This window comes from Rhamphochromis sp. 'chilingali' (genome assembly GCF_963969265.1).
Source record: "Rhamphochromis sp. 'chilingali' genome assembly, chromosome: 4".
In the NCBI taxonomy this organism is placed as follows: domain Eukaryota; kingdom Metazoa; phylum Chordata; class Actinopteri; order Cichliformes; family Cichlidae; genus Rhamphochromis; species Rhamphochromis sp. 'chilingali'.
The window spans coordinates 12,315,545-12,342,048 of NC_137948.1; the positions used below are offsets into that span (position 1 = coordinate 12,315,545).

General features: G+C 41.9%; 1 protein-coding gene across 8 annotated transcripts in view; it reads left to right on the forward strand.

Annotated features, from left to right (window-relative positions):
* add3a (adducin 3 (gamma) a) overlaps positions 1 to 26,504 on the forward strand; it is a 103,497-nt gene that overhangs the window by 67,421 nt on the left and 9,572 nt on the right. For all 8 annotated transcript variants that reach the window (XM_080879589.1, XM_080879590.1, XM_080879588.1 and 5 more), the window contains 9 exons: positions 3,947 to 4,191; positions 14,985 to 15,123; positions 15,705 to 15,856; positions 16,667 to 16,747; positions 20,943 to 21,092; positions 21,535 to 21,678; positions 22,569 to 22,667; positions 24,194 to 24,370; positions 26,122 to 26,379. In XM_080879589.1, the coding sequence (XP_080735715.1) occupies positions 3,997 to 4,191; positions 14,985 to 15,123; positions 15,705 to 15,856; positions 16,667 to 16,747; positions 20,943 to 21,092; positions 21,535 to 21,678; positions 22,569 to 22,667; positions 24,194 to 24,370; positions 26,122 to 26,379 (1,395 nt within the window). In that variant the 5' untranslated portion in view covers positions 3,947 to 3,996. The remainder of the gene's footprint in view (positions 1 to 3,946; positions 4,192 to 14,984; positions 15,124 to 15,704; positions 15,857 to 16,666; positions 16,748 to 20,942; positions 21,093 to 21,534; positions 21,679 to 22,568; positions 22,668 to 24,193; positions 24,371 to 26,121; positions 26,380 to 26,504) is intronic.

The following is a 26,504-nucleotide window of genomic DNA, read 5'->3' on the forward strand; positions in this document are numbered from 1 at the left end:
CATGAGGTGTCCCTTATTTATTTTTCAGGGAGTTGGCAACCCTAGGCATTACCCTGTGTCATGGGTAACGCTTGCTGCTGGCACAGTGATGGGTTCAAGAGGAGCTTTCCTCATCTCATAGCAAAGCCGCTGGAGGATCATGTAAGCTGCTGAGCTTTTGGCTCAAACATTGTCCTTCAGTTTCACTGCTAGAGCTCTCACGCAGGCGTGTTTGGACAGGGAACGCACCTACTTGTCTCTGTGTGTTTGGGTGTGTGCATTAGCAAAGTTTACGCTACAGGTCACTGTGTGCGTGTGTGTTCGCGCTGCTTTTTGCAGCACTCGGGGATATAATTAGCGGCGCACAGATTCTTTCCTGGTATTGTTGTTATTAGGGTTGTAACACAGCCCAAAAGGCAGTTTGTCTATTTTTAGAGGTGGCAGAGATGTAGGCAGGCTTGCTTTTGAAGTCCATCTGCCCCAGCACGATAAAGACAGTAGCTGCATGCATGTGTGTGAGTGGAGAGCCCGGGCAGTGTCACTCGGCATTTTAGGGAGTTTTTGTGACTACATATGTTTACTCATGGCTTCTTGCTTTACTCCTGCCTTTCTAGCAAGTTTGCGTATTGTATACGACGAAACATCAGAGTGAGATGGATAAAAGTGAAACAGAGCAGAGTTAAAGGACTGGAGAGAAGTCTGTGTAGGCTTCTAGATTAGCCAGCTGTCATCAGATGAAGATGGAGAGTTATGCCTTGTCTCAGGCACTTGCTCTCCATTTCCAAATGTCAGAAGTATTAGTGTGTAATGGATGAGTCCTCTGTCTTAGAGATAAACATCGAGTTCCACTAATGGAGGCTGTCCACAGAACCAATTCAAATACAAGGAAGTGGTCAGTTGAACTGCAGCGAAAAGTCACAAACATGTACGCATCCTTAATTGTCCTTTTTTCTCGTCTATCTCTTCTCTGCAGCAAATATTTTCATACTACACATAAATAAGATTTTACATTAGGATGTAACGAACTGTAAAGAGTTGCTTTGATGTATTTTGGCTGAATAAGATATTTCAAGTCATTCTTTTAGCACTTTAAGTTACTTTCTGTCATTTTATACATGAAATAACTTATTAAATACAGTTGTATTGTACAGTTGGTTTTTATGCCTGACCTCTTATTCTTACCTGATAGTTAAGGCCAAGCTCAATTTTAACTCGCTGCATTTGTTATCTAACTAACTAAAGTCACATTGAGCATTCTGTGGTTCGTAGCAGTGATTCGTGGCACTGTTTTATAAATGGGAACTTTTTCATGGACAGCTTACCCTCAGATGAAAACATGTTGTCTGTTGGTGCTTCTAAGCGTGCAGATGGGAGGAAAAGGAGGAAAAAGAGGAAAGGTCACTAAAGGTCTTGAGGTTGTGCTGACCTCGGGTGCTGCAGTCACAGTCTAATGCACATCAGTAAACACAGCCCACCTCATTTATCAGCCATAGAATTGTGAAGTTTACATCGACTGCAATAATAGCGTTATCACGCAATGCCACACTTTAATGGCCATTGCCTTTGTAAATTCCAGTCTTTCACTGAACAAAGCTCAGTATAAACTGGCATCTTCAGTGGGCTGCATTCAAAAAGTGTAAGCATCTGTCATCGAGCATGAAATTAAGATTATAAATGTTGCTGGTGTAATGTGAGGATCGGGTTTCATTCTTACTCAGATTAATTGTGCATTCTCTCAAATGCGCACACACACACACACACACAACCACCCCCACTGCTCCAAAAACGTCGATTCCTCTGGATCTGAACAGACTGAGATGATTCGAGATGAGGACAATGATCTATTGACAGAGACTGGGGGAGGTGGGGGTGGGGGTGGTGGAAGTTCATGCTGGGGACTGCTGAAGTTGTGACAGAGCAGGGATGGGGTGGTGTATTCAGGCATGTGAGTGTGAGTGGGGGGTTGGGGGAGTCGTTTTATTTTGGTGAAACTACAGCTGTTGCATTCAGCCATGCAGAGATTCCAGTCAGCAAACTTTATGCGTGAGCTTCTACTGTCAATCACACCGTCCTTAAATGCATTTCTTATTTACACATCTGTCAAGTTTCTCCCACGTGGTATTCCTCAGAATACCTGCAGTCGAAGATATAGGAAAAGCTGTGGATATAAAGCACGAAACAGGACAGCACAGCAAATGCATCTTTATACAAGTCTTTATATCAAAGTCCTGCTCTCAAAACCTTTTGTCTTGGGCTTTTGTTGATCAGGCCTGTGTAAAGTTGTTCAGCAAGCAAAACAGTGCGGGCAGGAGGATGAATTCAATATCATGTTACATAACTCTGTGCTGCCCAGCTGCCTTCAGTTAAAGAGGATTTTACTTTTTGGGAGGCTTTTATTTGTTTTTATAGTATAAATCAGAGCTATGGCAGGGAGATCAGGCAGACAAAGAGTGGTTTCCTGAGTCCTGGATTCTTAGAGGTAAAGACATATAGGAAATACTGATGTTTAATGGATATTTGAGTAAACACACAAATGGAGTGTTTTTTATTTCAGCCTCGGGGTTCAGGCTTCTTCCTGAAGAGAGAGAGAAAAACCATAAATCAGTCACACGCCAATGTGAGTGATGAGTAAGGAAAATATTGGTTAATTTGTCATCCATGTGTGAGGAGTTCGTTAAACTTTGTTTTGTGTGTGACTCTTGTCTAATCTCAACCACAGTTTTAATTGGCGTTTGACCTGAATGAGTGGCTTAGTGGCATGTGTCAATCTAAATCACCGCTCAAACCCTGCTGTTTCTTATAGTGTTAAGCTAAGATGACAACGCTGAATTGAAATACAGGAGGACTCTGTGCTGGCACAGGAACCTATACATTTTAATTCTGGTGCTGTCAGATGACTACTGCATTTTAAAAAAAAAAAAGAAAAAAAAACTTTCTATTTCCTTGAACTTTTTTTTTTGCTGTCATTCCTCTGTTGTCCAAGCCAAGACACCATCTGGTAGCCATCCCATAAGCTCCGCCTCTTCATGATACACCAGCATCTTACTATTTGGCACTGTAACTGCAGCTGCGTATGCTAACAAGGGCTCCTGGAAGATGCAGTGTTTATTTATGTTAAATCTCTGCTTGCATTTTGTTTTTTAATCTTTTGTATTAGTATTTTTGTTTTGACTTTATTGGCTTTGACTCTTGGCCTGAAAGCAAAGCGCTGAAGTCATTTTCTATTGTTGCATTTACCAATTCCTGCATCCTGCAAAATGCTTGTCATGCCAGTTGACCTGAGAATGAACAGTGGGAGTAAACCACCTCAGCAGTCAAGGTCTTGGATGTCAAAACAAAATTCCTCCCGCCCCCATTTGTATGCTTTGTTAGTTGATCTGTCAGTGTGACCTAACCAAGACCTACATGTAGTCGTGACTCAGCAAGCGAATGACATGAACTGCAGGATAGAACTTTTATTTCCATCAAACCAAAGAGTAGCACCTCTATGGTATAGAGATAACAGGGACTTCCTTTTCCTGTTTATGATACACCTCCGTGTGTTTTCATCTGATAAAAGAGAGGTGGTAGGCATGCCATTTTCTTACTCATCATTGGTCTCGTTTATGCTACGTGCCTTTAGCTAATTTTAAACATGACTGTTTGTTGGCATTCAACTAACTTTCATTGAAAAATATTCATGTTTAAGAGCGACAAAAGTATAAATCCTGTGATCGATACATGGCACATTTCAGCTTTTGCATTTTTCCTTACAGGCTAATCTGACTTAGATCTTGATGCCCTTTTTATTTGCATGCTACACCTTTTCCTGGTATATTACCACCCTTCATTTTACGTGCATAAAAACCACAAACACCCTGAACAAATATTCTTTTAATTTAAATGTTAAACTCTCCTTGCTTGCCTTTTTTTTTTTTTAAATTGCTTCATATGTGTCATGTAACATGTCAACCTTTCTGCTTTTCAGGTGACAGTCAGAGTGGCAGCTGTAGAGCAAGCAAGTGAGGTGAAACAGGCATGAGTGCGGACAGCCATCAGGGGGTGGTGACCACCCCTCCTCCGCCTGGTGGAGGTACTAAGGAGCGCTACTTCGACCGTGTCGACGTGAATGATCCGGAGTACATCAGGGCCAGGAACATGTCTCCCGACCTCCGACAGGACTTCAACGTTTTGGAGCAGAAGAAACGTGTCACACAGATACTACAGAGCCCCGTAAGTTAAGAGAAAAACACATCATTTTGTTTCTTTTTAAACACGTAAATGTCAATGTTAGTGACCCCTTGGTGCAAATTTAGAGACTGAGCAAACAATTTTTAACACGTTGAGGTTTTAAAGACATCACTAGTGTACATTTGCCTACTGGGGGATACTGCCTAAAGGGGAGCAACCTCTAGATGGATAGACAGAGCTTATTAATCCCACTCCGAGGAAGTGTATATGTTAAAACACAAAAGATATGTCACAGAGTTTTTTTGTATGTACAAAAAGTGCAGTGTGACTAATAATAGATACACTGAATATTTTCTTTTATTAGGTATTTATCTTATATAGGGTATTGTAGTGTGCAGCCTCCACTGTCTCATACAGGTGATAGGTGGTGTTGTCCGTGAAGGTTATTAGCTCGGGTAACATCCTTGTCTCACAAATAACCTCTGTGGAGTCGAGGAAACAGAGCCGGCCTTATTCACCAGTTTATTGAGTCGTTTCTGGTCCTGCTTCATGTTGCCACCTACTTGGCAGACAACTAGATAAAAGACTGCAGAAGCCATAGCTGTGTCGTAAAGGACCTGCACACCCCAGAAGACCTCAGCCTGCACAGAAGATGGAGCCAACATTGGCCCTTCTTGTACAGAGCTTGAGTGTTTTCCAAGCAGTTCAACTGTATCAACCAACACCTTAAGTGGCTGAATCCTCCTTTTACACAGTGCAGGGCAAATGTGGTAAGCAGCCCATTGACGGATATTTTTGAAACGGATAATACATTTCGGGTTGCTAACTTGCTGATGGGCCTGATTATGGAGCATCATGGTTACAAACAATGTTTGTAGTCGAGGAAGCTTTAAGCTGCAGGATTGGAGAATCTACCGACTGGCAAAAAAGCCTATCTTTGTGGGATTTATATGCCCTGCTCATATCTGCATTGTTCTTTATATTCCACGTTTTCAGATTTCTTGAATGCATTGGCTATTAGTCTCCAACTATAAACATGAAAGTAGATGTCAGCCTATTCATATTTCTGTGCCCCCTGATAAATGAGCTGTCTGTTTTACCTGTTTGGTGCTTGCTGGAACTTCCTCTTGCCTCCCACAACTGTGAACAAGATAAACAGATGTATTAAATGTCTAATACTTTGCCAAAAAAGAGTAATGTTTTTTTTCCTCCAATTTAATGGAGAACTTGTTTAAGCAAAGCAAAGGTTTCACCTCACTGACTAAATGTTTGTGTAATCGGTTCCCTTTTTTCTCCTTTGTGTCAGTTATTATTCCCTAATCAAGGGGTTTCAAAATAAGTTACAGCAGTGAATGCATCACATGTGCTTGTGCGTTCATGCTTCCCTTGGTATTATGACACCGACTAAAGAATCACAGCAGTCAGCAGCTGGCTTTTCTCAAGCTTTAATATAACCACAAGCTGCCACACCCTCTTTCAAACTTACCGTTGAATCTCTTCAAGTGCCCTCCCACTAAGAGCACTCATGTTAGGTCAGGTTTTTTAAAGTAAACAACTCCTTGACAAAAATCTTAGCAAAGACAACTAATGTTACCCGATTTCCTTTCCTTGGAGGTCTGAATTCTTAAGAGTTACTGTTTTATGGTGCAGTTAGATGTTTGAGCCTCCTGGCAATCGCACACTCGATTTTTATTTTTATTTTATTATTTAAAATAATCGTTCATTGTTCTGGAAAGGTAAAGCACCGTGATATCTTATCTGTGCTGCATTTTATTGTTGGCGCCAACTTCAAAATGTAGGGTGAAGATTGTGCAACACAAGGAAACATTCAAAAAGTTCAGAATCACAGAAAGAAGTCGTCTTTTTTTAGCTCTATTTTGCACGCATATATTATTTTGTGGATTTTTGAGCATAAAATTTGTTTGCAAAAATATCCCAACCGTCCTTATTGAGAAAACGCAAGTTCTTGTAAGGACAACAGTGTGTTGTCTTTACATCTTGCTATTTGTATTGTGCCCTTTGAACAGCTGCATCACTCTGTGTGGAGATTTTACAACAGGGCCTTTCAGCCTGCACACTGGCGTTATTTACTTTGCGATATTGACTCAAGGCTGGTCTTTAGCTGAAATGTTTCACACTGTTTACGAGGGGACGCAGGTGCAAGGTGTGTACATGTGTCAGTATGCATTTGTACTTGGGATTACTTTAAAGTAACAAATACACTTATTAAAGAGTATGCACAGCAGCAGGCTGTGACAAATCAGCAGGCACAGACAAATGATAAGGCTGGGGACAGGATAAAGTTAGACGTTACACATGCAATGAATGATGCAGATGCAAAACAACCTTCTAGAGAAGGAGAGTGATTGTGTACAATCCAGGAAGTGTCTATGTGCGTGATCAACTCTGGGTAGTAACAGCTTGGTGGTTTGACCCGTACTTTTTTTTTTTTTTAAACTTTAAATTTGATCTACATTCTGCACATGCTCAGAGTGGTTTTCTTGGCGTGCCGTATTTTGTGCCAGATGTCTGGAAGGGCAGTATCGCTGCTCCTGATCCAGGTTTCCACTTGATCCTCTGCTGGTATCATGTGTGTGTCAGAGAGAGAGCGGGAGTACCGCAAGTAAGCTGTAGGAGAGAAAATGACTGTCTACTTAAAACAGGGCCCTTAAATGCAGACAGTTTGCTGCAGGGCGTTCTTGATCCAGAGCCGAATGGCTCAGGCCTTTTTGTGCTATGTCTCTAACTTCACTGCTGATACAGACGCACTGATTTAGATTACTGAATTAATGGCAGAGGAGGTCGGTGAGAGAGCTGCCTGACATTATAACACCAGTGCAAGCAAAACTAAACTTTCCAAACTAAAGGAATCTACCACGTTGACATGTATTTTCAACATGTCTATAAATGCTTAATTATAATTTTCAGCTATTTTTCTCATGTGGACATTTTTACACCAAATACTTTTTAGTATCAATCTTGAAAAGACATATTTTTTCCACTTGTAATAATTTTTATTATTTAACATCTGAACATCGCAGGTTACCCTTCACTATTATTTGCAACTGCATCTAACTGTGTGTGTATGTACTTGTAGCTTTGCCTGTGTGCTACAGTGGTATGTCTGTATGGTATTCCTGCTTTATGCGGTTTTGAATTTGAGCCAAATAGCTTTCAGTCAGCAGTGACAGGTGGTTCCCTTTGGCTTATATAGTGTTTGCAGCCCGTACACGAAGACAGTTAGTCTCAGTGCTTCTTTATTCATATTCAGCCGTAACAACAATAAGAAGTGTGTGTGTGTGGCACCAGCTGGACACAGGCTTATCTCCATTTCTGTCTTCCTTCTTTCTCAGTTTGCACTTTTTCATTCAACTACAGCAACCAGCTGTATATACTTTTTTTTCTTTTTTTGCTTTCCTCATTTCTCTCTCCATTTTTCTTTCTCTATTTGTTTTCATTCCAGTGTTATGGGTCTAGTGGCGGCTCCAGATTACATGTTTGTATTGCTCCAATGGCAGGTTGTATTTAAAGCTGGACGAATATAGACTAGGCAGGTCTGAATCAACTCAGCTGACTTGATCCACTTGCCTCATTCATTCAGCTGTGTTTACATTTAAAGTCTAAAGTCAAACCTTGAGCTGTTCAACATATCCAGCTATCTACTGTAGAGCTACAACTGTGATTTTTGCTTGTGTGCAACAATGACGGGCATACCAGCAGTGTGACAAAACGGAGATGGCTGAAAAATAATGACTCGTCCTGTTGATGTGATGACGTTATATTTAAAGCACTTAAAGAGAGACACGGCCAGGTTTCGCCAGTAGCCTTAAGATAAACAGTAGAACATGTTTTTCCGCTATAGAACTTCTTGTTATTGTGTGTGTCAATCGTCTGAAGAGGGAATTGAAAAGGAAGATCTTTCTACTTTCTACTGTTTTTTGATGATTTTTGATGAGTGTTTTCTGTGACATGCAATGATTAGAATTTTGTCGAGGTGGCCTTTGAGCCTTGGGGTGGTTTTTCTGTTATGTATGTTTGCAAGGAGGATTTTGGCTGCAAATCCACGCTTTATTTTGTCATGGCAGTAAAGCCTCTGTGTTTCCCTCTAACTGCTGAGAACTAGGTTGACGTGACTTGATTTGCCACTGTTGGTCCAAAAGGTTAAAATGCCATCAGAATGAGATTAAATCAGACCAAATTGAATTGGAGTTGTGCCTTCACACGCTGCTTCCGTTTTCATCGTCATTGCCCGTCTTGTTTTCTCTTGTGTTAATACCCCCCCCCCTTCATCTTCCCCCCACTTCTCCACTTCTCTCCATCTTGTGGCACAGACTGTTCATCACCTGCAGAAATGATTTACTGATGCCAAGCGGTAAATTTACTCAGCCGTATTTGCACTTGTCCTGTGGTTTGCAGAGGAAGTGCAATCCCCCTGCATGCACTTTCCAGAAAACACAAGTGGATAATTTATGGTGCTTTAGGTTCTGCTGAGAACCCCCTCGTGTGAAGCAAATGTCATGCCTGCTCTCATTTACGTTTTTTTTCCCCTTTTCTTGTTGTAGTCCTGAAGGTCTCATTTGATAGAACATTAGTGGCTGAACTCACTCCAGAGACTCTTTTAAAAACCACCGCCTTTCCTCTCAGAGCCAGATCTTGGCGGCTGTGTTTCAGTTTGGCATTTCACAGGATCTTTTAGGTCTTGAACTTCCAGCCGTGAAGCAGCGCCCTCAGGATAACAGAGCAACACGCTGAAGTGTTACATCCACTTTGTGTAACCTCAAAAAGAGAGAAAAAAATCCACTGGGTATAATCAAGTTTCTCCATATGGCAGCTTAAATCAATATATATATTTTTTCATTTAGAATCAGAGATAGAAATGCTCTAGTCAACATCCAAATTACCATGAAATAGCTGCATGATACTATTTAAAACTAGAGATGCACCACTAATAGTGACCTTATGACGCTAAATAAAAGTCGACATATATTAAAAGATTCCACTTCTATAGTTATATTCTTCAGCTAGAGTAGCTTTGCATGATTCAACTCTTAGTCCATCCCCTGTCTAAAACGAACTGTTTTGGCTCCATTCTCTTTAAGGGCACCTTCTTTTTAACCCAGCTGGCTTCTGATTGGCTGCCCCTTGTAAACATAGGATTGGACTGCTGTGTTCAGAGCCAGAGACTATGCAAAACCTGTTTGCTCTAAATGCTCGGTTCCAAACTGAAGACCGAGCTTTGGTTTTCAAATAAATTTGTGAAAATATGGTTGTATGGCCCTTTAAATAAAGTTTCTTGGAATAAAGTTGGTCTAGAACACAGGTGTCGAACTCCAGGCCTCGAGGGCCGGTGTCCTGCAGGTTTTAGATGTGTCCTTGATCCAACACAGCTGATTAAAATGGCTAAATGACCTCCCCAACATGTCTTGAAGTTCTCCAGAGGCCTGGTAATGAACTAATCATTTAATTCAGGTGTGTTGACCCAGGGTAATATCTAAAACCTGCAGGATACGGCCCTCGAGGCCTGGAGTTCGACACCCCTGGTCTAGAACGTCTTTATGTGAACATTACTGCAAGGGGTTCGATATTGTGTGGCGTTGTACTTTCAGGTGAGTGATGATGTGCTCCAGGATATGTTCTGAGATGGCAGTTTATGTATTATGAAAGAAGCTGGATTGGGTACAAAAATTGTTATCAGCAGATCTTTTTAATGCACAAAAAGACACTCAAACACTATTGATGGTTGTTTTCATACATCGATAAACCACCTTGTTAGATTGCAGTCACTAGAATGCATTTCCTCTTCCCAATGTTTATTTCGCTGTCTGTAAAGTGTATCATCCTAGAAGACAGTAAGGGGTTTATGTCGAGTACGTGAGAGAGATGTTGCTGCCGTTGCTGTTGGGGACAAATTCTACTGGTGCAGGCTCAGAGGTTAGATGAGGAGGAATCAATAGCATTGGTGAGCTTGCAGGCAGGCAGCTGTATGCTTTGTAACACTGTCACGTTGGTGGCTTGAAGGAAAAGCATTGTGCTGACATAACTGTAGAGGCTATGTCTGAAATTACAGGCCTCACCTGGCCTGTGCTTTTCTTTTCTTTTTCTTTTTTTTTTAGATAGATGCAGTTTATTACCAGCAACCCTGAAATTGCAGGTCATTGTGTTCCTTCAGTTTGGCTGTAATGCAAGGCTTTTTATTTTTTCAAGGTGAACGTAAACCTAACCTGTGACGGTAAATGATCCCAAGATAGTTTGTAGAAGACACTACATTACTTGAAACTTAATGTTCATCTTTTAAAGTTTAAAGCAGTAACCTGTTTCGTATTGCACTCAGTTAAACTGTGTTGCAATGACTCATAGAAAACTGTAATTTTACATGAAGACATGAGCTGTGTGTGTGTGTGTGTGTGTGTGTGTGTGTGTGTGTGTGTGTGTGTGTGTGTGTGTGTGTGTGTGTGCGGTAATGGTGAAACTATCGGGAGCAACACAGATTTCTTTGATGAGCACAAGCACAGACGTGCAAGGTCGACTTTGCTCCAACACTCTCATTAAAAAGTCCCGTCTGTCTTTTCCACAGGATGACATCAACGGTTTAAACGTCACCTGCATCTGCAACACCAGTTTTAACAGAAACGGTGGAATAGCACCAAAAATATCTTTCTCTACTGGTCTAATCACACAAGACCACACAAGAACATGGTTCAGTCAATCAGCTCAAATATGTGCATGAAAAAGCTCGATATCAGCCAACTGTAATATAAAATAAATGCTAAATTAACATAACATAGACTGGATTCTAAAGATCTGAAACTCCATTTGTGTTTTCCTACAGATACTCAGTTTGATTTTTCGTTTTTTTTTTTTTTTTTTTTTTTTAATATTCACCACCCTCAGGCTTTTACCCTTCCACTGAGAAACTGGCCGAGCTCCAGCCCTCATGTCGACTTAACATTCTCAGCAGCGCTGCAGTTCAATTTTGAAAGATTGGCTGTTGGCATTTTGGAGCAGCCATGAAAACACCTCCTCATTTCTCTGATTGGATCGTTTTGTTTTGTTTTTCCTCCAGTAAGTGGAGAGACTTGATTAGCCTGGTTGTCTGTTGGTGACAACCAAACTCACCTGACACCCATCCCCCACATGTCAAGGTTGTCAAGGTGGAAACTGTATTTAAACGATGAGCAGGTAGAGCACTGTGGCTAAAAGGGAAACTTGACATGTGACGGTCATTTAGTTGTTGTGGAGATGTGGAGGTTTTGCTGAATATTAATGATACGATCCACTTTTTGGTCCCTGGATTATTCTGTGGGAACCTAATCCCTGCTGTCATAATCTTCTTGGGAATGGCGAAACATAAATTGTAGAGCAGATGCCTGTGTGTGTGCGCGCGCGCGTGTGTGTGTTGCTATGCCCATGTGTTTTCTGCCACTTGATTGGCACAAATGTTTGCCATTTGAATCCATGTACTGAACAGGTAATTGTGCTTGTGTTGTAAATCTAAAGCAACACAAGAACCATGACTGAACCATGTTCTTTTGGGATGACATTTTTCTTTTAACAATGAATAGCGTGTGGTTCTGTGGTTTCTTTGTGGTTCCAGTAAGCTCTATGAAGCTATTCAGCTTGTTATTTTGTTTTCTGGGTCTGCAACTCTCTCACATCTCTCTTGTTTCATCTTGCTCATTGCCTTGGTCTACATTGCTGAACATGGTGGCGCATTCAGCTACTGAAGAGTCACACGGAAACTGGTTGACAAATTAAAGGAAAAACCAAAGTCCTTAACTCCTACAGTGTGTTGATCTAGCAGCTCTGTCATGAGAGGCATTTTGCTGGAATGTTTTGTGTCTGCCAGTCCCTGTAGAGAAAAATCATGTTCCTGGAAATCATTGCAACTTTACTCTTTGAAAGAACTGTATCCTGTTAGAAGTGGTCTCAAGGGACATGGATGGATTTGATGATCAAGAAATGATGCCAATCGTATTCTCTGCCTTTAAGCTGTGTTCGCAGTGAAATGTTGACCAGGGATCAGAGAACGTGAATTATATTCTGTAACTTTAAGTGACTACAGGAGAAATGACCCAAAGTGGGCTGGAGATGAGATAAACTTTACTCAACTTCCAGGCAAGCGATGGAAGCAACTATCAATGAGAGCGCAGGAAACAGCTGATTAATAAATGACCTGGTAATAAATATGTTAGTGTTACCTAGGCAACTGGAGACAAGTGACTGCAAAATGGAATGAGTGAATTCCAAGGTGGAAGAATATTTATAGTCAATAGAGTTAAACGCTGTAGCTTTTTTGATTGCACTTGATACTACTTTCCCTTTCATTTGTTATGCATCTTGTATCCCTCAGCACTTAATGAGAAAAGGTCAGAAATGCAGTATACTGGACTTATTATCAGCGTAGTGTCCAGGCCCACAACTCTGGTGGGTATGTGCTAAGTGTTTAAATAGCTAAATGTTAGCCACTTCTAAGGAACGGTAGAATGTCAATGTCAAAAGTTTAACTGTACCAAATGATGGGATTTCTGCTCATGTTATGTCATCAGTTTCACAAGAACAACTAGTGACAAGCTCGCAGTTTGAGATTAGAGAGAACTTTTAGGCACAGACTGAACTTTGTAGTTGAGTCGGGAACACGGATTCTGCCGCAGTGATACGTTTCTGAGTCACGGCTCTAATTTACTGTAGGTTTAGTACAGTGACTTTAATGTCAGTCTGATTGCACAACAGTCTCCGAAACACTGACACCCAGAACAACAGCAACTTAAAACAAAGAAGACCCACCACTGTCAGACATCCGCAGCAGACCAGTTGCTCCAGCAACCTCACCACCAGGGATGGAGGAATGTCTGGCTGTAGTTCAGAACCAGCAGTGTCCTGACACAGGGGGTTGATCCACATTTAACGACAAAACATTCGCATAACACTAATGGACTCATCCCAGTGTGGTGACTGAAGGGCAAAAGAGGAAGTTAAGTGTCAGTGATGTTTTTGTGCACTAATGCAGCTCCACTGGGAGTGTGTGGACTGTTGCATAAGTACTGAAATAAAGGTATCAATATTGGATGTTTTCCTACTGGAGGCTTCATTGCTCGGAAAAAGGGTTTGTGGATTCATTCAGCTTTCTTGCGGTGCTCTTTTCTTTCCAGAGGTTTCCATCACTGGTGTTAAGTTTCAATCAGGACTTTAAAGAGGCTTCATAGTGTTTTTGTTATTGTCAGTGATGATGGCAAGTTCAATTGGAGACAAAACTAAAGATTTTAATGATTTACCTGATAGACGGAAATGTAAAGGTGTATGAGATGAATAGATGATGAAAACAACTAATTGATCTGGACAGATGTGTTTAGAAGAGACTCTGTGTTAAATGGCACATAAACACTAAGAAGGAATAGAAGTCAGTAAAGATGTGTCAAACACTTCTGATCTTTTGGTTTTAAAATAAGTTACACAAGTTATTTAAACCTTAAGTCATACATGCTAACAGTATCTGTGATTTGATAATCACTTAGCTTTAGCTTGATGGTATATCAGTAACAACTTACCTTTTATTTGCAATTACCTACCTACAACACCTCATTGATGAGGCTATTTGGATGACCAAGGTCTGCTAGGAAAAGGTAGAAACAAAAGTTGAAACCAAAACAAACGATAACACAAAATAAACTCTTGCTGATCAAATCAAATATCTCAAACTCAGACTGTCGGACTTTACCTGTCGTCGGCATGTGCTGTATAAGAACATCACATGTGTGATTAAATGCCGAAACCCGCACGTACTGGTTACAGCTTTAGTAAAGTCAGCTGGTAGAGAGGTGAGAAAGCCCCCGGGGGAGGTTAAAACCTTACAAAGGTTATCTGGAGATACAGATGGGTTTATTACTTCATTTGCTGTTATCTATACAGCCTAGCTGAATATTACCTGCAGTTTTAAACACCATCATATTTCAAACGCTAACATCTACAATAGGATTTATGACTCGACTTGATTTATGAGCACTGTGAGAAAGATGCTTTACCCAGTACTCTGTATTATGTCACTCAATCAGCTGTGCGTTTATGGGGTCTGCATAAGAGCTTGTTAGCATATACTGTATCGTGTCTGTGGACTCAGCAGATGACTGGACAAGAGGATTAGCTACAAACTAACTTTCTCCCAGTTACACCAAGCAGCCAATCAAAGCACAAGCAGCGAGCTAACCAGACGAGCAACCTTTCCGGAGCTTGTTGTGTATCTAGCCAATCTGGGCCCAGCTTCGTAGAGCGCTCTTAGGATGATTCAGATTGACACCCAAATAGGATGTCTAATCTGTGATTAGCACGTCTCCCACGATCTTCCTGTCTTTACTCGCATTCTTCCTGTCTCTTTGAATGTTCCCACATCTTTTTGCTCTTTTATCTCTCTGTCACTACTAATCTACTCCTTTCTCCTCCCTCCTATCTTCATCTGTCTCGCCATAGTCTTAGTTTCCTTTGTGATATTGCCTCACTTTGAGATTAATACACCTGGATGTCCAGTTTCAGTGAAATGTTTTCGTTTTGTGTGTGTGTGTGGGTGTGTGTCTCCCAGTTAAGCTGCATAACACCTGATTAAAGCCCCCTGTGTTGAACGTAAAGGCTCATTTTTATATATGGAATAAAAATGTTTGTTTTTGTTTTTTTTTTTAAACGAGGCTTGATAATGTGCTAAAAGTCACAATGTGAAGATTAACCGGTAAATCCTTTTTACTGTTGCTTTTCTTAATTTGAGGGTTAGATTTGTAGTTCTTGACACATTACGTTCTCAGTTGGCTCGTGTCCCCTCTCAACCTTTTGTCTTTCCCTATCTTTCTCAGGCTTTCAAGGAGGAATTGGAGAGCCTGATCCAAGAGCAGCAACGGAAGGGGAACAACCCCACTGGCCTGCTGGCCCTCAGGCAGATTGCAGACTTCTTTATGGCCAGCACAGTTGCCGGTTTCAACACTTCCCCCCTCAGTAAGTGGTCACTGTGCTCGTTACCCCAGACAACCAGACACTAACACATGCCATCCGCGCCCTGGGTGCAATAACTTTGAACTGCACTGAAAAACAAAAGCACAGCCTCAATATTGGAATATAGGAGATCTATACACAAACATGAGCTTTGTGTGCTTAAGGGCATAAATACTCTTAGACATCCCAGCCCCAGACTCCGGAAAAGCCGTGCATATTTCCATGGGTTTTGATCCTTTGCAATTTCTGTCCAAGAGTCCCATATGTGAAGTCAAAGCCTTGGAATGCACAACTAATGCTAAATTAGACGTCAGAAACTGTGTAGCCTTTTGGTTTAGCTAATTTTTTAAATATTGTAATTAAAGACAACAAAAGGCATTAAAGGACTGAGTGCTGCTCGCATCACCCCACTGTGTAAATTAGGATTCTCATGTAGAGTCAGATACACCATTAGATACAAATCCAGATGCTAGCTACAGATGTCTGGTCCTGAATGGTTGTCACTGATATTAATACCACCTGATCCGCAATCTGCATTTTTAACATTCCTGCTCCCCCTCCTCTCATCGTCCATGATCATTTAGGCCTGGGGATGGTCACTCCCATCAACGACTTGTACGGAGTGGAATCCACCACGATGGTGAAAGGCGAGAAGCTGACACGTTGTAAACTGGCCAGCCTCTACAGACTGGTGGACCTGTTCAGCTGGGCACACTTCGCCAACTCCTACATCACAGTAAGACACTACTCCAAAAGCACAGATGTACTGGAAATTCCCTATTATCTATCTAGTTCATAAATTTTACCGTCTCCTGTATTATTTCCGGGTACAAACATTGAGGGTCTGTTTGCAGAGAAAGCTTTTATTGTCATTTCAAGGGTGTTTCAGTCTAACAGTAATTGTCTCGAGGTTACAAAAACATCTTTAATATCACAACTTAAATACCTGGCTTGTCATTCACAACAAAGATTATTGTAACCTTTGACTTTCTACAGAAAACTGATACTACAGTTCAAAAACTGTCCACACAGACTTTCAGAATGTCCTCTACTATTCTATGCCTTTGTTTAAATGCTATATATTGCACTATTCTTTTTTTTTATTTAAGTGCCGTGCAAAATTCCCAAGAAAGTCTAGTAGTGATGACTTTACAATGCCTCAATGCATTTTGCAATAATTTCTTTGTGACCACATCAGCTGATGGCTCAGCTGATACACTTCTACACATACAAATGGCTGTCTCATATAAGGCACGCTATCTGAGCCACTTTAGACTCCCCATAGTGGTTGGACCACGGCAAACCACTCTGCAGTCCACTTCCACCCAAGTTCCTCCATTTCATGCTGTATCTGACTCCCTGTTGCCCACAGAAATGTACAGGGAGGTTGCTGGCAAGCATGTTTTAATTGCAGATCTGACTGTTTAGTCCATATTTCAACTCTTTCTTAATGCTTTGTTATTCTAATGCAGTCCCAACTTGGGTCTGGTTAATTTTTTTTCTAACTAAAAGTAACCTTTAGTCCTCAATCTGTGTTTTCTCCTAGGGCCGAGTCAGTAAAGAACAAGACCACATCCTGATCATCCCCAGAGGACTCTCATTTGCTGAGGCATCTGCTTCAAACCTGGTAAGAAACACGAGCCACTGTGGTCTCATCCAAAGACAGTTTTTTAACTACAAGCTCTGCCTGTTAATTTAATTTCTTGCTACAAATGAAATGCATCGTAAATGTCTGCGTCAGCATCCTTCTCTGTGTAACTGTGCCAGCATTACATTGGACTGTAATGGCTTTGCATTTGCTTTACTCAACTAGCGCTCTCCCATTACCAGATGAACTTTTTTCCAGTGCTTTTTGGTCTTCTCTGTGCACGAGATCCCACCGTCTCTCTCTGACTGTCCCTTTTGTGTACGTGTTTATCATGTTCTGTGTCACCGGCACCTCTCATGTTGACATTAGCCGCTCTGTTTCTCTGTCAGCAAACACTGTAGGTGGTTCAGTCTGTCGGTCTCCCCAGTTTCAGCTGTGCTCGACATACCACGGCGCTAAATGTGCAATAATGGGTTTAAGAGTTCGTTGGCAACCTCGTTACCTCCCTCTGTACGTTTCAGCTCCCTCTAATTCACTTTCTATTTCGGTTTGTCTCCGTTTTGTTTTTCTCTTTCTGTTGCTCTTGTCTCATCAACATGTCTCATCCCGATTGTCGGACTTCTGTTTATTTCTGCTTTTTCCATTTGACAATTTAAAAAACAGAACCAGGGTTCGCCTCTGTGTAGTAGCTTTGTTGTACTCTCCTACTTTGTCTTCGACACCTGCGCAAACAGATAAAATCCGGGATAATATGCTGCAGGTGTGCTTCTGCAGCCAGATTGTGAAATCTGTCAGCACCTCGCTGACAAGCTGATTTCACTTTTTGACCTGCGAGAGTGGTTAGAAGGTAGTGATATAAATCTCTGCGCCTAACTTGCTACTTCCTGATAGTAAAGCCTCGTGGGTGGCTGAGTGGTTTGAACATGTCCTTGTTGAACTCAGTCATTTTTGAGTCTGTTTTTAATTTAATAGGGGTTTGTTTGTCTTTTTTGCTTTAGTTCAGCACAGACACTGTAAACTTGCCCTGAAAATCTGCTTTATTTCCTTAAAAGGGAATAAAGTGCCAAATTGCTGATAATAATTTCAGACAATAAATTCTCTTTGCAGTGCAGACACAAAACAAGCGTACCTACCTGAAACCGCCAGAACAGACTCTCTTCACTAGGGTAACTTTGCTGCCTCAAAAACCTGTTGCTGCAATAGTTAACTAGTTAGACATGGACGTTGACATGTCTTTGATTAGCACACAGAAATAATAGTTCAGTACTGCAACAAAATAATCAGGATAAAACTTGATATTTATTTATTTACCAATAGCAGTAATGCCAGCAGTATTTGGTTCATATTTATTTTGGTTCATTGGTTCATGCCATATATTCATTGTCAAATGTCAGCTCAAGGCTGATAAGTCCATTCAGGCTTCTTGGTTGTTCATCCTCCCAAGTATACTTTTCTGTTATTCTATTAGCAAAAAGAAAACTTTTACCTTTGACGATGTTGTGTTAGTCTTAGTTTTAGCTCTGTTGCTGCACAAAGTAACAGATGATGCTCTTACCTTCTGTCTCTGGCTCAAATCATTGTAAAGTGTAATTAATCATGTCCATGATTGCAAACGCAATCAAACGTACTCGCTATAACTTTTACTAGAAGCCACAGAATCCTTAAAAGCAGTATATGGCAAACTTATTCAGCTGTGAGTATTTTTAGTTTGTTTGTCTGGACCACATCCATCTATCCTGTGGTCGGGCAGTAAAGTTGACCACAGCACTGCATACGCTGAAAGACAGAACAAATTCGTGTAACCTGGCACTTCCAGATTTTCCTTAGTGTTTGTGTTTTGATGCCAGTCCGGCACTGCTTTGTTTATATCCATCTGTTTAATCTCTCTCTCCACTTTCAGCCGGCTTTGTCTTAGTAAGCTCAATAGTTACATGATTAAGTTCAAGAGTTTAGGAAGGCAAAGAAATTGATTAGGAGGAAGTCATCCAGAATAAAGCGTGTCAAAGGTTGTGTTGGGGTCAACTGTGGTGCAGTTGGCTTTGGTTAGTTTGCATCTGTCTCTCCCTGTCAGTATTACTCTTTGAGCTTTGAGGTGATTCTGAGGTCAGTTTGAGTTTGGAGTTGAAAAGAAAAAATGTTTGGTCCATCTGGTTGTTTTAGTTTAGTCTGAAGTCACAGCAAAGTTTCCCATTTCATGTCTCTAAACTTCTCATTGAAATTACTGTTGACTACACATCAGAGTCAAAAGGTGAGAGAATTACTCTCTTTACTCTTTGATTTGCTTGAATCAGGCAACCTTGAACCCTTGAAGGAATTCAGAGATTTCCTTTTCAGTTTCAACTGCCTGCTTCTGGCCCCACTCTCCTTATCAGCTTCTAATCCCCTCCCTACCATGCAGCTGCAACACATTTCAGATTCTTTGACACGTCCTTTGACTTATTTTTAAGATTAGAGGTGCTACACCGGCCATAAGGGCCTCTCAGTTTGAAGGGCTGAAGTTTGAAGGGCGTGACGGGGGTGATCCAATAATGGACCGGCCATGTGACATAACGGTGTTCGATCACACGGCAGCTGGCTATGGCTGTCAGGAGAGGGTGTGTGGAGACATAGATGGGGTTAGTTACTCACGCTTAGCTAGTGCCATTCACTTTCCTCTGCTGGAAAGATCAATAAATTCATCTGCCCAAACACCCATATGCCTTTTAAAAGTCTGAACACCACTCAGAATGCGTCTGAGGATTTTCAGCCTCATTTGACCCAAAGATTGGAAACAATCTGTGGACTCTCTTCAGGAAAGAGACGTATTAACCAGTCGAGCTGGTAATTGCTCAGGCGCTGTATTGGCCCCGTGCCAACACAATATGGTTAATTTTCAACAATATTTTTAGTCGTATGCAGTTTTCTGAGGTTAAATGTCTTACTGAATTTCCTTGTTTTACTAAAGAATGAATAAGTAGTGACCAGATCTAAAAAGGATGTAAAAGGAAATACACTCTAAACTATCCAAGTAGTTATAAACCTCAAACCAAGTAAAACAAGATTATTTATTCAGAAGTTTGAGTAGTGGCAAGTTTCCCATGGTAACACTTTGGTCTTACTTTTAAAAAATCTGTTATATTCTCAGTGATCAATACTCGAGTGTCAAGTTTTCTGCGAGGTGAAAACTTAAAGCCACACCTCCAGTAGGTTTGTGCAGTTTTTGTTATTGAATCGTTTTTTATTCCTAAAATAAAAATGATCTGTTGCTACCAAAGCTAATGAGTAGAGGCACAGCTCTGAAGAAGCCCTGGATGGGAAGGGTGGGTTTTTAGTTTGAGTAATATGATGATGAGAGATTAAAAACAGAGTTTGAAGGGGTTTAAAAAAAAAATGTAATTCCTTTAATTTTGGAAGGAAATAGTTTCCTGCTCCACGCACACTTTAAGTACCAAACCCCACACTTTTGAGCTGGCTCAGTTTGAACTGGGTTTGTTTCATGAGCCTCTGACTGGATGATGGATGCCGTGTTCCTGGTGTGATAACACACTCTTGGACCTTGTTGGGGGGGGGGGGGTCAGAAATGTGAGCAGGCTGCTTCTGGCTTGTATCACAGAACAACATGTGCTTAGTGATGCCAATTGTGCACAAGGTCTGCAGGCAAAGTTGTGTTTTCGGTTTGTTATTAGGTTTTACTGTGAGGACTGACATCTGCACTTGCTCTTCCTCCAGGTTTTATATCACAGTCTCTGTGTCCAGTTATCAGTCTCTCTCCCCCCCCCCCCCCCCCCCCCGGTATTGTACTCTCTGTCCCTCCAGGTCCTCTATATATCTTTTGACTCGAATGCTTTTCTCTCCGGTCATGTAATCGAATAACTGTTAACTGCTTGGTAATGAAGTTGTCACAGTGAGTCCACTCCGTTCCACTATTATGTTTCCTGGTAAAGCGTAAATTCATTTCCCAGAGATGAGCATACAGAAAGGAGGAATTGTTGTAATGTGATTTCTGTGCCATCATACTCACAGATGTTGGCTTATCTTTAGGCCTGCTTGGTTAACACTGCAGGGTTATAACCTGCTTGTGAGCTAGTTTTGTATCGGCATATTTGATTTCACTGATGTTGTGATGGTTTACAGTACATCGTCTCTCTGTGGCCTCTAAAGCCCTGCCGTACTCTTGCCGCTTATTGCTTGGGTTAAAGTGTTTTTAACCACTCAAAGCAGATATCCTCAAAGCACCCTATCCTTGCCTCCCCAGGTGAAAGTCAACATCATCGGGGATGTGATCGACCAGGGCTCCACCAACCTGAGGATCGACCCCGCAGGTTTCAGCCCCCATGCTGCCATCTACTCCATGCGTCCAGACATCCGCTGCATCATACACGTGCACACTCCTGCCACAGCAGCTGTAAGTTCACATTACCACACGTTATATTATACCCAACCTTGCAAACCTCTCTGTGATGATTTTCCCTGCAGATTGGTGCTTGATGCTTATTTTTTTTAAGAGGGGTGCGATTTCAATTTGAGAAGAGGTATTTCAGGCTGGATGAATTTGAATAGTGAAGTGATATCCCGTAAAATTACCTTGACACCTCGACCAAAAGGGAATATCTTTAAACGACTCGACAGCGCAGAAATGAAAGTTTTGCAACAACAAAGAGGCTCATCACCGCAGTCATCAGAGAGCGCCAGAGTTTCCAAGCTTTCTTCCCACAGGAGCACCAACGAGAAACATCTGCTGCCGAACGTTAAAGAATAATGCAGCTATACAGCTGTAATCCACCGGTCAACGTTTCTCATTGCTGGCATGTCTCTGCTGTCTCCTTCTCACCTTTCTCCTGCTTCAGGTGTCATCTATGAAGTGTGGTATCCTGCCCATTTCCCAAGAGGCGCTGATCTTGGGTGATATTGCCTACTACAACTACCAGGGCAGTCTGGATGAGCAGGATGAGCGCATAGAGCTACAGAAGGCCCTGGGGCCAACAACAAAGGTAGGCGAAGCGAGGAGACTAAACATTGTGCAACATCTTCCATCACTTTTGCATAATTGGTTTGCGATTTGAAGAATCCACACGGTAAATAAAAAGTGCAAACAATAAACTTAGCTTTGTGCAGATGTATTAAAAACCTTTCTACCAGTATCTCTAGCTTCAGACTGGAGTGTGTATGTCCCAGAGGTTTGCTGATAAAAAAGAGCCAAAATGTGTCTTTGAGTCGCGTTTCTGCAGTCTTTCAGACAACAGACCAAAACTTTTAGAGGCTTGGAGCAATTTAGGCCCATATGTTGGGGTAGTTCAAAATAATCAAGCCTGTTTTAGATCTCATCCCTTTAACCTAAGACAGGAAAACGATTGAAATATCAGGGTGTTTATTTCGAACAAGGAGCAATAGTAGGGCAGTCAGGCACCCTTATTTTGGGTTTTCTATTTGCCTTCCATGTGTATGTCTTGCTTTCTGGCGTCTTTAAAAAAAAAAATAAAAATCACCGGTTGATGGAATTTAAACTGGAAAACATTCTGGGAATTCAAGGGAGTTTCCGCTGCTTGTCTGTTGCCAGGTTCTGATGTCATCACCCAGTGGCCAAGCCCTTGTTGATACATAAAATCATAATGATTTCAACCTTCAAACTCTTGAAGCTCTTCTGTCCCCTGGGCCAACATTTTTTAAGAACTAGAGAAAACAGAGCTTCTGGATACAAATCAGCATGAGCACGCACATTCTCCATCAGTACTTCCATTGACTTGGTTACTTGCTGAATAAGTAAAATAAACACCATCTAACGGTCTCATTTAATACAAGTTAGAGAAATGGACCTGTAGTGCCTCTCTGTGATCGGACTCTTCTGATGCTTACAATGACTTTTTCTGTGTGCGCGTTCCAGGTTTTGGTGCTGAGGAATCACGGCGTGGTTGCTCTCGGGGAGACCATCGAAGAGGCCTTTCACTACATCTACAGCGCTCAGTATGCCTGTGAAATCCAGGTACACATTGCAGAGCCAAGTGCTGCTGGTACCCAGTACATTCCTGCCCGACACACACACACGCTCACGCTCACACTCACACTCTCTCTCTTCGGCTTCCAAACACACGCATTAGTCCAGGAGGGCGGTAGCTTTCCTGCTAAATCTAATCTCCACAGCTGCTTTCACATTTCTCCCTCTCTATTTTAAGAACACTCTAACTCATAATCTCTCCCCATGTGGAAAATGTTGGCCAAACACAGCTTTATAATAAGGCTATTAGGAGTCTGATGAAGGGAGTAACAATCTGACGTGTTATTGTTGACGCTGGTCCAAAGCAGCATTAAGAGAAGGATGGTGTTCTCCGTGTTTTGTTTTTAATTAGTAAAGCTGAACAGAAGGTGATACATAAGATTTCAAGGGGTGAGAATTGGGCAGCATGAATGAATGTTTATTGACTGCATGTTCATTTTGAGGTTATCTTAAGTGTATATTCATATTTCATGTAATGTGTCGGTCTGCGTAATCTTTTCCGATAAGATGGCGATAAGCCCGGAGAGCGGTGGCGTGTTTGTCAGGGATTGTGGATTAGCTCAACTTAGCTGCAGCAGTATTTGAAATGGAACATAAGAAATAATATTTTTTTTTAAATCTCAGTGGTCATTCAGACACTTCTCACTGCCGTGTATTTATAAGGGTTTGGATCTGTTTGTTGTGCACCTGTTAACATATTGCCAGACGTCCTCTAAGTGACCTTTGGTGTCCAGCAGTGGATTCTTTGGGTCCTGTGGGCTGCAGGATGGTGGATCTTTTACTGGTGTGTGTTGTAGTGCACTGCTGGTGGAGGTTATTAGTGAGTGTCATTGACTTTGGGGTGTGTGCTTGGTTTGCAGCATCGATTAGGTGGATGCTGCATGTCAAAATAACATCCACGTGAATTACCCAGAATATCAAACTGTAACAAGCTGATAAACGCTGCCCACTTTGCTCGGTGGTAGTTTGGTTGGTGCAGCTGACTGCTGTGCAGCTGTTTCCATTTTGAAGGGGCAGTTGTAGCAATAAGTGAAAATACAGCTGTGTTGGATTTCTGTTGTCTTGCTTTTTGTTCTTGCGTGTCTTCCTGTTCATTGGTGAATATGGTGGATTTTAGAGATGAACGGCTGTGCCCCCCCCCGCTCCACTGTAACAGCAAACCAAATCTCCTGATTGACTCTCCCTGGTCAAGCAAAAGAAAACATTAATCCATCCCGCAAAGCCCAGCCCAGCTTAATTTCTCGAAATAAATCCCCTCAGGCATGTTTGCATGTCATCTACTGTAAATTCAATGCCGTGGTAGCCGGAGGGGTCTCTCATTTTGGTTTTGCTAAATGACACTTTTAGTCTGCAGGGGAAATGGTCAGGAAATTTGTTCCTGCTTATGCTCCTTTTAGATAGATGATCCAATGCCGCACATGTATTATGAGAAGGAGGGGGGTGTTGTTTATTTTTGTGTTGCGTAAGCCACCAGCCACCAGTAGAAGCTCACGTCTGTCTCCCTCTGTCCTCAGGTTAATGCCATTTCTTGTGCTGGAGGTGTGGACAACCTTATAGTGCTGGACCAGGAGAAGTACAAATCACGAGTGTTCGCCGTCGCCTCGGCGGGTGCTGTCAACATGGCTGGGCAATACAAGTGGAAAATCGGTGAGCTGGAGTTTGAGTCTCTGATGAGGATGCTGGATAATCTGGTAAGTGTATAAAGAAAAACCTAAACATCAAAAGTGAAAGTTTTGTCAGTTTACCACACAAACCCCCCCGAAAAAGACACAAAAAAGACCTAAATAAACACTTGCATAGTTTTAAAAAAGATATATATGACACAAAAAATGCATAATAATCATAAAATAAATCATTTTAATCTTTACTTGTTGTGGCTTTGTGAAATCAGGAGTGTAATCATTTGTTTTAGCAAAGTAACCCATCTTGGTTTCACTTAACATGAGTAAGATCCCTGCTTCAAAACCAGGAGTAGACACAAATCCCTGGTATCCAAGGGTATCCAGTGTGAAAGCACTCAGTTACTGATTTATAAAACGATAATAACAGGCCTATATGGATTTCATAAAAGTGTCACATCTGGTGTTTAACCACTATGGCACACATTTGGTCTGAGGTTCGTTTTAGTTCACCTTTCTGTTTGTTTCAGTCTTATTTCTGTTGCACTAATGATGGAGAACTATTCAGCTACTAGCTGTGGTGGCTAGTGTGGGTGAACAATACTGGAAAAGGGCGCCACCTACAGTAAACTAAACTTTTAACGTGCAATGCAAAGAAGCAGTGCTGATTCCAAAGCTCATCTTTGGAAAGAACAGCAAATGAAACTTAAAGGAAATGGAGGAGCGTTTTGTTAGTACAGTGATAACTTTAAAAATCTGGAGTGGTTCAGTCCCTGGAGATTTGCTGAATGTTCTTCCTTGTCTCAGATTCTCATGCCTTTTGTCCTCCTTGCATCTCTATCCGCGTGTGCTTCGCTCGCCTGCTTCACCCGACACTTTTCACCTTTCTCCATGCTTCCCTCCCACCTTTCTCTCCTCTTTTCCCCCTCTGCTTTCTCAATGAATCACTGCCTCCCAGACTGTTGCAACTTTGAATAGTTCATCTTTGTCTCCCTTGCTTTCCTACTCTCCCCCTTTACACACTTCATAAACGGCATTTGTGTCAGATAAATTCTTGGATTCAGGACAGGACCAAGGCACATTTGTAACAAAAAGGGAGAAAGTGGGAGAAAAATCGAGTAGTTATACTGTGTCTCGGCAAGCTGCCAGCTGTGAATATTTAGAAATGTCTGAATATAAAGCAGAATTTTGCAGGAGGAGATCACGCCAGCTCAGTTAGGTTGAAATGTCAGTATCGACTGAGATGTGGGGGCTGAGATGAAAAGGAAAGGGGGAAAGACAAAAGAACGGAACCTCGCTGTCAAGCCTGGTGTGGAAAACTGTCTGAAAACCAGCTGGACTAAAAGAGTGCACTGAGGGACGAGCGATGGGAATGTGAGAGAAAAAGATGGTTGGGAATAAAGTGGAGAGAGAGAGAGAGAGGAAAGGAAGGGGATGGAGGGAAAAGGGTGAGAGAAAAAGGGGGTCAGACAGGAAATGACTATCTAACGCTGTCCTCTGTGTTGCCAGAAAGCCTGCAGTCAAAGCACAGTCTTTCTTTTCCATGTGACTAACTATGAAACTGGCAGGCCAACCAGCATTACAGGAATCAATGCTTATTTCTGTCGTTCATGTACTAAAAACGAAACCGATTGAATGTTTATTATTTATAATGTCAGCTGTGAAATCAATGTCATGATACAAAACTTATTCTGGAGCAGTAGTCATGGATGATGTGGGGAGACTACTGTGACATATGACAAGGCCTATGTAAATGTATGGATCAGCACAAACCAGATAAAAGAAAGCAAACCCTACATGTGATCCTCTGCGACGCCTTTTAGGGCTACAGGACAGGCTATGCATACCGGCACCCCATCATCCGGGAGAAGCCGAGGCACAAGAGCGACGTCGAGATCCCCGCCACGGTTACAGCGTTCATGTTCGAAGAGGACGCGGATAGTGGTGCAACACGGCTGCCCTTCAAGTTTCTCCAGCAGCGCCAGCAGAGGGAGAAGACACGCTGGCTCAATTCACCCAACAGCTACACCAAGGTCAGCGTAGAAGGTGGAGAGGAGCGCTACAACAGCCGGACAACCACGGTGAGCAGTGTGGCTGGGAAAGTTGGTGTGTACATACCCACAGCTACTGTGGACTGCTGTGTTTTGGCTGGACTTGCATCCCAGTGCTAAGAACAAATGGTACTAGATCACCATCTAGTGGCTAA